Source organism: Panulirus ornatus, chromosome 43, assembly GCF_036320965.1.
Source record: "Panulirus ornatus isolate Po-2019 chromosome 43, ASM3632096v1, whole genome shotgun sequence".
Lineage (NCBI taxonomy): Eukaryota > Metazoa > Arthropoda > Malacostraca > Decapoda > Palinuridae > Panulirus > Panulirus ornatus.
In genome coordinates this window covers 10,795,757-10,811,456 of record NC_092266.1, presented here as the reverse complement: position 1 = coordinate 10,811,456, position 15,700 = coordinate 10,795,757, and the positions used below count along the sequence as shown (strand labels likewise).

The window sequence follows — 15,700 nt, the reverse complement described above, 5'->3', positions numbered from 1 at the left end:
TCGCGTTTTTTTTTTTTTAATTTCTCAAAGAAAGGAACAGAGAAGGGGGCCGGATGAGGATGTTTTCTCAGAGGCCCAGTCCTCTGTTCCTAACGCTACCTCGCTGACGTGGGAAATGGCGAATAGTATGAAAGAAAAGAAATATATATATATATATATATATATATATATATATATATATATATATATATATATATATATATATATATATATATATATATATATATGGATTTGTATGTAGCATTTATGGATCTGGAGAAGGCATATGATAGAGTTGACAGAGATGCTCTGTGGAAGGTATTAAGAATATATGGTGTGGGAGGCAAGTTGTTAGAAGCAGTGAAAAGTTTTTATCGAGGATGTAAGGCATGTGTACGTGTAGGAAGAGAGGAAAGTGATTGGTTCTCAGTGAATGTAGGTTTGCGGCAGGGGTGTGTGATGTCCCCATGGTTGTTTAATTTGTTTATGGATGGGGTTGTTAGGGAGGTGAATGCAAGAGTTTTGGAAAGAGGGGCAAGTATGAAGTCTGTTGTGGATGAGAGAGCTTGGGAAGTGAGTCAGTTGTTGTTCGCTGATGATACAGCGCTGGTGGCTGATTCATGTGAGAAACTGCAGAAGCTGGTGACTGAGTTTGGTAAAGTGTGTGAAAGAAGAAAGATAAGAGTAAATGTGAATAAGAGCAAGGTTATTAGGTACAGTAGGGTTGAGGGTCAAGTCAATTGGGAGGTGAATTTGAATGGAGAAAAACTGGAGGAAGTGAAGTGTTTTAGATATCTGGGAGTGGATCTGGCAGCGGATGGAACCATGGAAGCGGAAGTGGATCATAGGGTGGGGGAGGGGGCGAAAATTGTGGGAGCCTTGAAGAATGTGTGGAAGTCGAGAACATTATCTCGGAAAGCAAAAATGGGTATGTTTGAAGGAATAGTGGTTCCAACAATGTTGTGTGGTTGCGAGGCGTGGGCTATGGATAGAGTTGTGCGCAGGAGGATGGATGTGCTGGAAATGAGATGTTTGAGGACAATGTGTGGTGTGAGGTGGTTTGATCGAGTAAGTAACGTAAGGGTAAGAGAGATGTGTGGAAATAAAAAGAGCGTGGTTGAGAGAGCAGAAGAGGGTATTTTGAAATGGTTTGGGCACATGGAGAGAATGAGTGAGGAAAGATTGACCAAGAGGATATATGTGTCGGAGGTGGAGGGAACGAGGAGAAGAGGGAGACCAAATTGGAGGTGGAAAGATGGAGTGAAAAAGATTTTGTGTGATCGGTGCCTGAACATGCAGGAGGGTGAAAGGAGGGCAAGGAATAGAGTGAATTGGATCGATGTGGTATACCGGGGTTGAAGTGCTGTCAGTGGATTGAATCAAGGCATGTGAAGCGTCTGGGGTAAACCATGGAAAGCTGTGTAGGTATGTATATCCGTGTGTGGACGTATGTATATACATGTGTATGGGGGTGGGTTGGGCCATTTCTTTCGTCTGTTTCCTTGCGCTACCTCGCAAACGCGGGAGACAGCGACAAAGCACAAATATATATATATATATATATATATATATATATATATATATATATATATATATATATATATATATATATATATATATAACTAGTATTACTACAATATTACGAGACCTGTCATATGGTTTGATATATGACTCCCTGAGTGAGGGCATGGGGTCACATTCACCACACGGGGCAGCAGACACGGGCGCTGGGTATCCACGCTGGTCCTTTGAATATCAAGAGATGACGTATTGCATCCTGGTATCTGTCCTGACGCACGGGAGGGAGGGAGGGATGATGATGATCACGCATCACGAGCGCGAAAAGTTGTCACAACGTCGAGTACGACACCGTCTCCTCCTCCTGCTCTAGTACCACACCCACAGTACCTTAAATGCCGTGAGCATAAAGGTTCTTGAGTGGATGGTTGAACGGCGTTGTGGTGGCCAGTCCCGGCTCTCCTCGCCATGCTTACGGAGGGGAACCTTAACGGCTTCCGCCGTTTGGAAACTTCGCTGGCGGAGGAAGCTGGCGGCTCTTCGTGTAACTGTAGTTATACCTTGTCGAACTAGTCTTACACTATATATATATATATATATATATATATATATATATATATATATATATATATATATTTACAAGATAGTTTTGTAGCCTTGCACGATGTCTATCACAGCGACGCATCGCATGTGGGAGATGGAGGGTGCATAGCCTATTCCCAGTGTGTTCCACTTGTGAACAGCTCCTTACATCCATGCACGCAGCCCAGGCCTAGCGTTCCACACACCACTCGACACTTTTTAATTATTTTCCCTTGACCGTGTGGGGAACTTCGTGGCGCGCGTGGTCACCAGCTGCTCTTACCGTGCATAAGTTCAAGTCGATATATTTTATGGCCCACGGGTATTAGAAATTGGCAGGTCTGATAGCATGTTGCCTAGTAACGTAGTTTTCACTGATGGTAAAGTGTTCGGTTGCTTAGGGTAATTACTAAAGATGTTGAGATAAGTTTGTTGGTTAAAGCTAAATTCTTGGGTTGCTGATGTCAGAGCAGTTTTTAAAGAACTGGTTGTGGTCCCGTAAACCGTGTTTGTGATTTTTTTTTCTCCATAAGCCTTTATGTACGTTGTAGACAAGGTATAGATTAGGTTTGGATGGAACATACGGATCGCGTTACTGGTACTTCTTGCCGACTGTTGTCACGTAACACGCTGGGAACGATATCCACAGCTTTATTAGAATAACTGTAAACAGATGTGTTGCAGGGCGTCAGGTGTGAGCGGGGAAGGATTGGCCAATGCACGATAGCAACGCGTCATACCGTGTTCTCAAATGTCTGCGTCGAAGTTGATGCTCATTGATTGAGCACTAGATTCATAGGAGGGATGTGGATGTATTGAAGAGACATGGTCAGGTTGTATATAGTGAATGTGTACAGTACAGAGATCAGCCTTACATTGCCGTAAATGAGAGAGAAAAAGAAGAATGGGAATGTACGATGATTGCTTATGAGAATTCGATCCCCCATACTTATGCAACATTATATTGTAGCATGATGTTGTCAGGGTTAGTATGGTTGTTAATGACTTATAACTCCTTACACATAGACTGGTTATTGAGCGTTCATATATTTATATTACAAACCATTTCCTTTGTAACCGATAAGGTTGCACAGATTTTTTTCGGTCGTGTTGTGTGGAATGGCCTGGTTCTTGTTGTGCCAGTGTAAACAATGGGTTTCCGCTAACCTCTGATATCCACTGACGGTTTGTTTTAAATGATTCTAGGACACGGATCCTTGTGCCAGATTAATTTTAAACCATTTGTGGTAGTGTTATGGTGCGGCAATATTTGCCATTCCCTAAAAGTCTGTAAACAATTTCTTCTTCGTATCGTCCGTTAACCATTTTGACGTTCATGCTCGGAAAGCAGTTGCCATTGACGGATTGTATTGAAGTATGACGACCGGTGTTTGAGTCAGAAATACAGGACAAGTTTGAGCTCTGGCGTTCTGGCGCTCACACTCTCTGAGAACGGCGAAAACGGGTCAGTTTTCAGACTCGGTGGAACGTGAGTTTTAAACATATCACTTGTATTAAGGACTCAAGACCTGTGTTCTGTGGTGAATGGTGATAGCGTTTAGGACCCCAAGCCCTGTCTGGTAGAGATATAGGTGATGGTTTTAAGGACGCAGATAAGTGTGATAAGGTAAATCGTGGTAGTTTTTGAGCATCATAACCCTGCCTGACGGGAAATAAAGGAACAAAATAACACACTTGCACAAGCTTACGTAAGGTTGTGACGTGTTCTGCCGGTGCGGTGTTAGTATAGTCCCACAGGCTTAGTCGTTTTATCCACTAGGCTCATCAGACTCCGTGATCCATGTCTGGTTGAGGACACTCGGTCAATGATTTTTCGTGTGAGCATTGCTTTTTATACCTTCATGATCATATCATTCGCCCCACGATTGGTTACTGCTCACATATTAGCCGGGGTGGAGTCAGAGGCCATCAGTTTCATTCTCTGTGGTGGGCAGTGCGTGTCTACAGCCCACAGTTTTCGTCCGTTGTGATGTTGCTGTCCTCAGTGTGTCCTCCTGCTATCATTTAGGGCCACTGCTCGCGTAATCCGTGTACGCGTGCCCCCGCCACCAAGGCTTAGACCCACGACACGTTTCTCCTAGCTGTTGCTTCCTATAGTTTTAAGTGTGTAATACGAGGATCAACCGTTGTGGTAACCCTGACTCGGAGAAGCGAAGCTGAGGAATTCTCATCCCTATTTCTCTCTTCCCCTCTTATTAATAACCTTCCATTTTTAAGGAGCCAGAGTTATTTCTTCATTCTGCTATCGTCCCATATTTTCCTCGTACCATTTCGATCACTTATTAAAAACGATGCAGACTTTGGCATCAGGAAAGTAGCGACCTTGCGCCAGGAAATTGAAAGATTAAAAATTTACCGAAAATACGGACGGACCGTAATCATATTCATTAAGACGGCGAAAAATACAGGGAATTAGGGTCCCGCTTTAAGTGTTAGGGAGGAGCTGGAATTAAGTTTCCATCATGGGATTCTGTGGTTATATATATATATATATATATATATATATATATATATATATATATATATATATATATATATATATATATGCACTTGGGAACTTATCGTGTTTCATTTCCCCCGTGGACTCATATATATATATATATATATATATATATATATATATATATATATATATATATATATATATATATATATTTTTTTTTTTTTTTTTTTTTCCGAAGTGATAGGACTTCATCTTTGACTCTAAGGTAGACATTATTTTGACTCGAGTTTTCTCTATTTTTGCAGGTTTGTGAACTGTGTGATTACCCTAAAGAAGGTGGTGAAGATTCGATCAAAGGTTAAGGTAAGTCGATGTTAAATACTTGTTACATTTTTTTTTTTAGGACGTTTGAGTTAAAAAAAAATGGTGCAAAAGAAGGCGTATTGCCTGTTTGGCATGTATTATGCACCTCGTTGGAATATGTACCGAGAAACTGTTGGTTTATTTAGCAAGACTTTTGGTCGCACCAGAGAGGAAGGTTTAGCCTCTCTTACACGAAGGAGGTTGGCTAGGTGTTGGAGAGGAGGAGTCTGAGGCTGGCATGAGAGGGTGGGTGGTAGGGAGGCTGGGGAACGGGACTTGTGTGTGTGTGTGTGTGTGTGTGTGTGTGTGTGTGTGGTGGGGTTAGGGGAGGTGGTTCTCGATTGATTGCGGGATGAAAATGAGATGGGTGTGTGGGGGATGAAGGTCGGAGTGAGGGGGGGGGGGAGGTTGAAATGGTTGAGGTAAGAAATATGAGGCGGTGTGGTTGAGTAGGATGGGGACTAGGGATGGGGACGAAGGGCCCCGTTCTTAGGATGGGTCGGTGGTTCAGTAGGAGTGAGGGGAGTCCTGAGGGAGGAGTGGATTGAGGTGGTTGATGTGGGTTATGACTGAGATGTTTCGCTGGGTGGGCGAGACGGAGTTCGTGGTCGCGTGGGACTTTAAAAAGTTAGCAGTGAGGCGGGATCGCATGAGGTGTTTGGTGAGAATGAGATGGTTACGTGGTAATGAAGTGATGGTGGAATGGTAGTTAAAGTGGTTAAGCGATGGTACTTGTGGTGGTTGTGTGGTGGTAACGAAGGTTATATCGGGGAAGAAGAAGGCCCCGTAACGTTAAAGAAAAAAAGTGTTCAGAAAATAGATTAGAAACAAAAGAAAGAAAGTGATGGTTGTGTCTGGGTGTAACATAACCCAGAGTCTAGAAATCCAAAGATACTGGAAACTTAGAAATACTGAATTGCAATGTTTTTTTTTTCTTCTTCTTCTTCTTCTTTGCCTTATCTTGCTGGATATTCTCCAGTGTGAAATATATTTATAGCCAGCGTCGTCGGGGTACGGCTCGGGTCGGAGATCAAAGTAGGTGTGATAACACGGCTGGGGTGGTGTAGGGAAAAGGGGGGGGAGAGGGGCCTCATACGGGGGAGCCTTGGGCCGCGTCTACCGGCTGGATCAACGTTGTAGGGCAGTGAAACTCGCAGGGGAGCCCCGGGTTTCATTTATTGGTGGTGGTGATGTTGTAGCGTAGGGAGCCTCGCACGGCGGAGTCTTGGGCCTCGTATGTCCACTTGTGCTGCCAGGCCTCGTCGTTTGAGGCTCTCGACTGGGTGGGTTACTCGGTAATCTGATGGTTCTTGGTGGGTTTCATCGGTTTAGGTAGGTTTCGGGGTTTGTAGCTGGATTTCATACTGTGTCTTGGGGCTTCTTTTATTTGTAAATCGTTGCAAAGTGCGTTGGTTCTATCGGTTTGTGAGTGGGTTCCATCGTCTGTAGGTGGGTTCTGTCGGTTGTGGGTGGGTTCCATTGTCTGTAGGTGGGTTCCGTCGGTTGTGGGTGGGTTCCATTGTCTGTAGGTGGGTTCCGTCGGTTGTGGGTGGGTTCCATCGTGTGTAGGTGCGTTCCGTCGCTTGTGGGTGGGTTCCATCGGTTTTGGGTAGGTTCCGTCGTTTGTGGGTGGGTTCCTTCGCTTGTGGTGTGGGTGGGTTACATAGTTTGTAGGTGGGTCGCGTCGCTTGTGGGTGGGTTCCATCGTGTGTGGGTGGGTTCCGTCGGTTGTGGGTGGGTTCCATCGTGTGTAGGTGCGTTCCGTCGCTTGTGGGTGGGTTCCATCGGTTTTGGGTAGGTTCCTTCGTTTATGGGTGGGTTCCATCGCTTGTGGTGTGGGTGGGTTACATAGCTTGTAGGTGGGTCGCATCGCTTGTGGGTGGGTTCTATCGTGTGTAGGTGCGTTCCGTCGGTTGTGGGTGGGTTCCATCGTATGTAGGTGCGTTCCGTCGCTTGTGGGTGGGTTCCATCGGTTTTGGGTAGGTTCCTTCGTTTGTGGGTGGGTTCCGTCGCTTGTGGTGTGGGTGGGTTACATAGCTTGTAGGTGGGTTGCGTCACTTGTGGTGTCGATGTTTTCCATAGTTTGAGAAGCACTCCGTGTCCCGTTGTGTAGACGGCTTCACAAGTGTCCGCCATCATCTACAGGTTAATGTCGATGGGTCAGATGAGTTACGAAAAAAGAAAAGAAAAAAGAAAAATGATGTCGTCTGCATCGTTGTATAAAAAAAATAGCTGTATAAAGCCCCATTGTTCAAAAATTAGTATCTTGTAAGCAGAATTGTTCAAAATTGTTCAAAAATTAGTATCTTGTAAACAGAATTGTTCAAAATTGTTCAAAAAGTATCTTGTAAACAGAATTGTTCAAAATTGTTCAAAAATTAGTATCTTGTAAACAGAATTGTTCAAAATTGTTCAAAAATTAGTATCTTGTAAACAGAATTGTTCAAAATTGTTCAAAAATTAGTATCTTGTAAACAGAATTGTTCAAAATTGTTCAAAAATTAGTATCTTATAAACAGAACTGTTCAAAATTGTTCAAAAATTAGTATCTTGTAAACAGAATTGTTCAAAATTGTTCAAAAATTAGTATCTTGTAAACAGAATTGTTCAAAATTGTTCAAAAATTAGTATCTTGTAAACAGAATTGTTCAAAATTGTTCAAAAATTAGTATCTTGTAAACAGAATTGTTCAAAATTGTTCAAAATTGTTCAAAAAATAGTATCGTAAATAGAATTGTTCAAAATTGTTCAAAAATTAGTATCTTGTAAACAGAATTGTTCAAAATTGTTCAAAAATTAGTATCTTGTAAACAGAATTGTTGTAAACGTCTTATTTGCCGATTGAAGTGAAAGAGATGAAAAGAAAGAGGAACATTTACTAATGCAGTGCTTCTTTCAGCATTTTAAGATATTCCAGTTCACCAGCTGAAGGTAATATGACAAAGTAGTAACCATGCTCTGTTGACGACAACGCATCGTATCCACGGAAGGGTTGTAAGTTTGCCTGCGTCACCAGCAGATGGTGGGGTCACCAGGCAGCCAGACGGCGTCATACACACGGCGTAATACTAACCTTCATCTGTAAGGTTTTTGTAGAGTACAGATTGGCACCCCTGTGCTGCCGTGCGGAGTTCTGCCATCACTTGTGAGAGGTGGTGTCACAGGGTGGGGGTGTGGTCAGTGCCATCACTTATGGGAAGTTGTGGTTGTGGGGGTGTGGTCAGTGCCATCACTTATGGGAGGTTGTGGTTGTGGGGTGTGGTCACTGCCATCACTTATGGGAGGTTGTGGTTGTGGGGGTGTTGTCAGTGCCATCACTTATGGGAGGTTGTGGTTGTGGGGGTGTGGTCAGTGCCATCACTTATGGGAGGTTGTGGTTGTGGGGGTGTTGTCAGTGCCATCACCTATGGGAGGTTGTGGTTGTGGGGTTTGTGGTCAGTGCCATCACTTGTGAGAGGTGGTGTTACAGGGGGTGTGGTCAGTGACATAACTTATGAGAGATGGTGTCACATGGGTGTGGTCACTGCCATCACTTTTGAAAGATGGGGTCACATGGGTGTGGTCACAGCCATCACTTTTGAAGGATGGGGTCACATGGGTGTGGTCACTGCCATCACTTTTGAAAGATGGTGTCACATGGGTGTGGTCACTGCCATCACTTTTGAAGGATGGGGTCACATGGGTGTGGTCACTGCCACCACTTTTGAAAGATGGGGTCACATGGGTGTTGTCACAGCCATCACTTTTGAAAGATGGTGTCACATGGGTGTGGTCACTGCCATCACTTTTGAAAGATGGTGTCACATGGGTGTGGTCACTGCCATCACTTTTGAAAGATGGTGTCACATGGGTGTGGTCACTGCCATCACTTTTGAAAGATGTTGTCATATGGGTGTGGTCAGTGCACAGTGGTGTCACATGGATGCTTTCAGTTCCATCACTTATAAAAGTGTTCCTTTGCTGTCGTGGTGAGTGCCACCCCTTCCCAAGGTGTTACAGTTGGGTCGTTTTTAGTACTAACCCAGAACACGACGGTGCGACCCTTGAACACGACGGTGCGACCCTTGAGCACGACGGTGCGACCCTTGAACAGGACGATGCGACCCTTGAACAGGACGGTGCGACCCTTGAACACGACGGTGCGACCCTTGAACACGACGGTGCGACCCTTGAACACGACGATGCGACCCTTGAGCACGACGGTGCGACCCTTGAACAGGACGGTGCGACCCTTGAGCACGACGGTGCGACTCTTGAACACGACGGTGCGACCCTTGAACACGACGGTGCGACCCTTGAACACGACGGTGCGACCCTTGAGCACGACGGTGCGACCCTTGAACACGACGGTGCGACCCTTGAACACGACGGTGCGACCCTTGAACAGGACGGTGCGACCCTTGAGCACGACGGTGCGACTCTTGAACACGACGGTGCGACCCTTGAACACGACGGTGCGACCCTTGAACACGACGGTGCGACCCTTGAACACGACGGTGCGACCCTTGAATACGACGGTGCGACCCTTGAGCACGACGGTGCGACCCTTGAGCACGACGGTGCGACCCTTGAACACGACGGTGCGACCCTTGAGCACGACGGTGCGACCCTTGAACAGGACGGTGCGACCCTTGAACAGGACGGTGCGACCCTTGAACACGACGGTGCGACCCTTGAACACGACGATGCGACCCTTGAGCACGACGGTGCGACTCTTGAACACGACGGTGCGACCCTTGAACACGACGGTGCGACCCTTGAACACGACGGTGCGACCCTTGAACAGGACGGTGCGACCCTTGAACACGACGATGCGACCCTTGAACAGGACGGTGCGACCCTTGAACAGGACGGTGCGACCCTTGAACACGACGGTGCGACCCTTGAACACGACGATGCGACCCTTGAGCACGACGGTGCGACCCTTGAACAGGACGGTGCGACCCTTGAACACGACGATGCGACCCTTGAACAGGACGGTGCGACTCTTGAACACGACGATGCGACCCTTGAGCACGACGGTGCGACCTTGAACACGACGGTGCGACCCTTGAACACGACGGTGCGATCCTTGAACACGACGGTGAGACCCTTGAACACGACGGTGCGGCCCTTGAACACGATGGTACGGCCCTTGAACACGACGGTGCGACCCTTGAACACGACGATGCGACCCTTGAACACGACGGTGCGACTCTTGAACACGACGATGCGACCCTTGAGCACGACGGTGCGACCCTTGAAGACGACGGTGCGACCCTTGAAGACGACGGTGCGACCCTTGAAGACGACGGTGCGACCCTCGAGCACGACGGTGCGACCCCTGAAGACGACGGTGCGACCCTTGAACACGACGGTGCGACCCTTGAACGACGGTGCGACCCTTGAGCACGACGGTGCGACTCTTGAACACGACGGTGTGACCCTTGAACACGACGGTGCGACCCTTGAGCACGACGGTGCGACTCTTGAACACGACGGTGCGACCCTTGAACACGACGGTGCGACTCTTGAACACGACGGTGCGACCCTTGAGCACGACGGTGCGACCCTTGAGCACGATGATGTAATCCTTGAGCACTATGGTACGGCCCTTGGGCCCTTGGGTGTGGTGACCTGACTGACAATCGACCCTACCCCCTAAGGATCGGGTCACTCACCACCAGGACCATCATACGGAAGGGTCGTACAGTAATAATACCCAGGCCGTGATTTACAGTGTGTGTGTGTGTGTGTGTGTGTGTGTGTGTGTGTGTGTGTGTGTGTGGTTAAATAACCCCGGCTCTTACAGGATATAATTAAGGGGGTTCATCATTAATTCCCAGCGCCTCGACTTTCAACGTCATCATTTCCCTGTGAGATTAAGTCTGCTTTTACAGCAGCGGCGCGGCTTTGTTTACAAAATGATCAGCAGAGAAACATAACCTTTTTTTTTTTTACAGGATGGTAACCGCTGAGCGCCGTCAATTACGAAGGATTAGTGAAAAGAACACCTTTTTACGGCACCAGTGTGTGCTGCAGTGGCGGCCTCATCCTTGTTGTTCTCTCATGTAGAAAGCTTCAGTCATAAAGGCCAGGAATAGAATAGGGAAAAAAAAAGGAGGAGGAGGAGGAGGAGGAAGAAAAGAAAACTTGGGTTTCAAATCGTTGAAACTGTACACATGAGCCACAGTGTCTCCATATGCAGGATAGGTTAAGCGTGCCTCTTGAGAAAACTCCAAAGCTCACACTTTCAGATGGCGGAAAAGTTATCCTTCCCACAGAAGAGCTCTGGAGGTCCGGATTATAACAAGGGAATCCCTTCACCATTCTTCTTCGCCATGAAGTATTTGTTATCATATCTGAGGATTATGGTTGCCTGTTCCATCAGTAGAGGGGACACCAACCGGCCATGTAATGCCGTGGTTTTCCCCCGCTGGAGAGAGTAGCACTATCTGTGACGTGTGGTTAGGTCAGGTAAGGTTTGAGGGAAGGGGTGTGTGGAGGTGTGTGTGTGGAGATAGATGATGAACTCTGCTATCCACCCTCCTGGACCGCACATGAGGGTCGCATGTACATAACGCGACGTTCGGACGAGTGGTGTAGCGTCGCTTCTCGCCTGCCGTCGTCATAGCGCCACTGGGGTGGTGGTTTTTTTTTCATCCCTTCGTTATACGCGCTTGTGTCCGGTTATCGCTTGTGTCCGGGTATTGTGGGATAGTGATCGGTTTAGTCATCCGGTCGGGAGAGATTGCAGGCAGCGAGCACCTTTAAGGTCCCAAACTTTATGTGGAACACGTGCGTTCCTGGTGTTATGTACACACGGTCAAAAAAAGGACTTTCATCCTTGTCTGTGAAACAATATGACAACACGGACGACGGATTGTGAAATCCCCATTTGGTTTGGCCACACACTGGTAGCCATGCTTTCATTGATGCTGTAATGTATCGATTGCTAACGACATTACCTGTCATTTGCCAAAAATAGACATTATGTTGATTTCATATTTCGTTGGAAATGATGATGAACTGGGGGTTACCATACTTATTAGGAAATTTATCTCATAAACTTTGACGAGTTGTATCGATCATTTCGAAATTAAGCGTATCTAACGGGGAAGATACTTTTTTTTTCTTCCTTAGCATGAGTAAAGCAACTGTTTGTGGCATTATTGTGCATCACTTGTCACTGACATTGTGTACAGCCCGTGTATCACTGACAATATGGTACGTACACAGATACCATAATGGGAAGCAGCAGGCAATTGTTTGCTCTGGGTCCAAGTCTTCTTAGGGGCTGTGAGACGCATGCAGACAGCTCACGAGAGCAGTAGCCGAGTTGTAGAAGAGAGAGAAAGAGAGGGACAGGCAATAGTTGCTGAGAGCACATAGAACGAGAGTGGGGAGAAGGAAGAAGGATTTTTTTTATTCCTCTCTGGTTGAAAAGTGAAGCTAATGAAGAACCACCCTTGATGAAAAGAACACTGCTTTGTGCTGGGGTGAATTAAATCTCTGTGGATAGGAAAATAGCTGATGACTAGAAAAATGTGTGTGGCCAGAGCGGGACTATGGCATAAGCTAGTCAGACCATGGCCTACAGCCCCTCACCCCTTCACCTTAGGCGTCCTAAGCAGCTATTTCTGGCATGGCTATAGTCCTCTCTACTTAGGAATGATGTGGAATTCAGGAAGTGTAGGGCGGAGGGTATATCAGGAGCCTAATTCGTTCCCCTCTACCTGGGGGATCAATCTTGTATCTGGAGGGGTCGGTGGTGTTGGTGATGCCTGCAGAGGGTTCAGTCAGTCCGTCGTCAGACAGGCTGACCATCAAGGAGGGGGTCTGTGGCCACCATATGGGCTCGACTGTACGTCGGAGCTCTGTCACTTCATGTGTTTCTCGTTCATGTGGTTGATTGGTACATCGCCCCGCGGATACGTCTTGTTCATCCAGAAGGTTTTGGGGATGAGCATTTCCTCGTTACACAGGAGGAACTGAAGAGAGGCAGAGTTTAATGGCTACATGGGTGCATACATTGTTTTAACCAGGTTACACCCAGCGTGTCTATGCCCGCCTCTTGTGTGAGGATACAGCTTACATTATATGTTACACTACTCGGCCATCACCCAATTAGCATTTCCCTGACGAGGGTAATGGCTGCTAGTGTCTAGATACATTCCCATGGCAGGAGTGGCCGGTGGTGGAATAGTGTCGCGTTCCTGAGAGAGAGAGAGAGAGAGAGAGAGAGAGAGAGAGAGAGAGAGAGAGAGAGAGAGAGAGAGAGAGAGAGAGAGAGGATGATGGCTTACCGTCCTGTTTATTGACGAAGGGTTATTGTTTATGGGTCTCTGATCGTAGGGTTTGTAATCATGGATTTATCTGTCGAGTTTATTAGGGTGACTGATGTGTGCCGGTGTCCCCGGCAAGTTTACTGTGCAGCCCATATGCTCATCTTGTGAGCAGGCAGCGCAGAGGGATTACAGGGGTCACAAAGGGTCTTAGTCAGACCCCAGTGGGGGGAAGATTGTGTTTATCTCCGTGAGAGGCATCCTCTGGTGACCGGGGGGGAATGATGGAGCTGATGAGCGGTATGGTGTCGGGGGAGCAGTGCTCGAGTACTTGTACGGTAGGGGGTGCCTTGGTGTGTGGAGGTGAGGGATGTTGTACCTGGTGCTTGCTCGTGGTTAGATGCATCTCAGTGTTCGTGAGTGGAGATACCTCAGCGGTTGGGATCATCAACAGGAATTTTGTATACTGAGTAAGGGAAGATGTGAGACGCAGGTGGAAGGGATCGTCACTTGGGGCTTCAAGAAGGGACGTTCTGTTGTTTGCTAGTGTAGGGGGTGTTCTGTTGTTTGCCAGTGTAGGGGGTCTTCTGTTGTATGCTAGTGTAGGGGGTCTTCTGTTGTTTGCCAGTGTAGGGACGTTCTGTTGTTTGCTAGTGTAGGGGGTGTTCTGTTGTTTGCCAGTGTAGGGGGTCTTCTGTTGTTTGCTAGTGTAGGGGATGTTCTGTTGTTTGCCAGTGTAAGGGATGGTAATGTGGGTTGTTAGTAGTATATTTTTGTCGTCTGTTGTTGCTTATCTTGTAATCTTTCTGTTGGATGTTCTTCTTCTTTGGTAGGTCTAGGTTTCACGTCTAAAGCACGGGGACATGAGAGGAACGGATGGCTCACGTATATGTGGAAATGTGTACGTTTTATAGTATATATATATATATATATATATATATATATATATATATATATATATATATATATATATATATATATATTCATTCATTTTTTATTCATTTTGCTTTGTCGCTGTCTCCCGCGTTTGCGAGGTAGCACAAGGAAACAGACGAAAGAATGGCCCAACCCACCCACGTACACATGAATATACATACACGCCCACACACGCACATATACATACCTATACATTTCAACGTATACATACATAAACATACACAGGCATATACATATACACACACACACACACACACACACACACACACACACACACACACACACACACACACACACACATATATATATATATATATATATATATATACATATACACTCGCGTTGTTTATCACGTCTTGTACATCATCGCCTTCTCCTGGAGTGAGCGCGGCAAATTTCGTGGACCTCGCGGGACCTGTGCCGTTATGAGGTGTTTCCCGAGGTGTGCCCCTTGACCTTTGACCCCATGCGGCTTGTGACACTCCTCCTGACCCCCGGGTGTGCTCACCTGGAGGTCCGCGGCCCTCTTGTCTCATGTTGCAGGTGAGTTGGCCGCTGGTCTGTTCACAGAGTCCTCTCTCTCTCTCTCTCTCTCTCTCTCTCTCTCTCTCTCTCTCTCTCTCTCTCTCTCTCTCTCTCTCTCTCTCTCTCTCTCACTTCCTCTCCCCGGGGATCTATACCGCCCCAAGGCATCATCCTCCTCTGTTGGATGATTTCGAGGGACTGTAGAGCAGGTGTGGTCGTGTAGATGCTACAGTTGGTGTTGTGGTGTGCTAGGGGCCGGTGCTGAGGGCCAGGGGGGCCCCCGCGCGCGGGCTGGGCTATAGCTTAGGTCGGCGGAGCGGCGCGCCGCGTAGGGACGTCTTGCCGCGATGCCTACGTTGTGGCAACTAAGCGCAGGTCTCAAACCGCTAGCTGCTGGAGTGGTGTCGCCCGGCAGTCAGTGGATTTGGTGCCGGCCTGGCAGTCAGTAGCGAGTCGCGGCGCGTCCCCCCCTCGAGCCCCACGTGACCACGAAACAGTTGCTCCCTCCTGCGGCGTGACACACGGACCACCATCTGGGAGGCGCCGCCGTAACATGCTCCAGGCACCACCAACATGCCCAGCACGATAAGAGGTAAGTCTCCCCCCCCACAAACCCAACCCCTTGGGGCAAGAGCGGCACTAGGAGCGCCACGTCTCTCCCCCCCAGGCCCAGGCGGCACCCGAACTCCCGAGTGGCCACTGTGATGTAAACACTGCCATGTGACCCGGGCCAGGACAGTGCCCCCCTTCCCTCCCAACACCACCACCTCGCGTCACACGCCAGCCACCCAACTTGAAACGTCGGGGGCGCTCATTTACATATACGCCAGGGATTCGAGGACGGGAAACTGGCCTCCCACCATGGACGAGGAGGGGGGGGGGGTCCTCCCTGGCAGCCCATGTCGCGTGACCTGCCGTAACGTGACTTGGGAGCCACGTGACCTCGGCTGGACCTTGATGCTTTGCATTGCACCGTGTCCACGTACGCCCACCTGCTGTGAGGATTCTCTCGTATGTAATCGTACATTTCAAGGATTCGGGCTGTGTGTGTGTGTGTGTGTGTGTGTGT

At 47.6% G+C, this 15,700-nt stretch overlaps 1 protein-coding gene across 2 annotated transcripts in view; it reads left to right on the top strand.

Moving 5' to 3' along the window:
• LOC139762306 (probable nuclear hormone receptor HR3) overlaps nt 1-15,700 on the top strand; it is a 608,088-nt gene that overhangs the window by 25,014 nt on the left and 567,374 nt on the right. Inside the window, exon 1 of one of the 2 annotated variants that reach the window (XM_071686923.1) lies at nt 15,051-15,223. The exons of the other annotated variant lie outside the window; for it this stretch is intronic. Within the exon in view, the coding sequence (XP_071543024.1) occupies nt 15,205-15,223 (19 nt within the window). The 5' untranslated portion in view covers nt 15,051-15,204. Of the gene's footprint in view, nt 1-15,050; nt 15,224-15,700 lie in introns of those variants that run through there. 2 annotated transcript variants of the gene reach the window in all.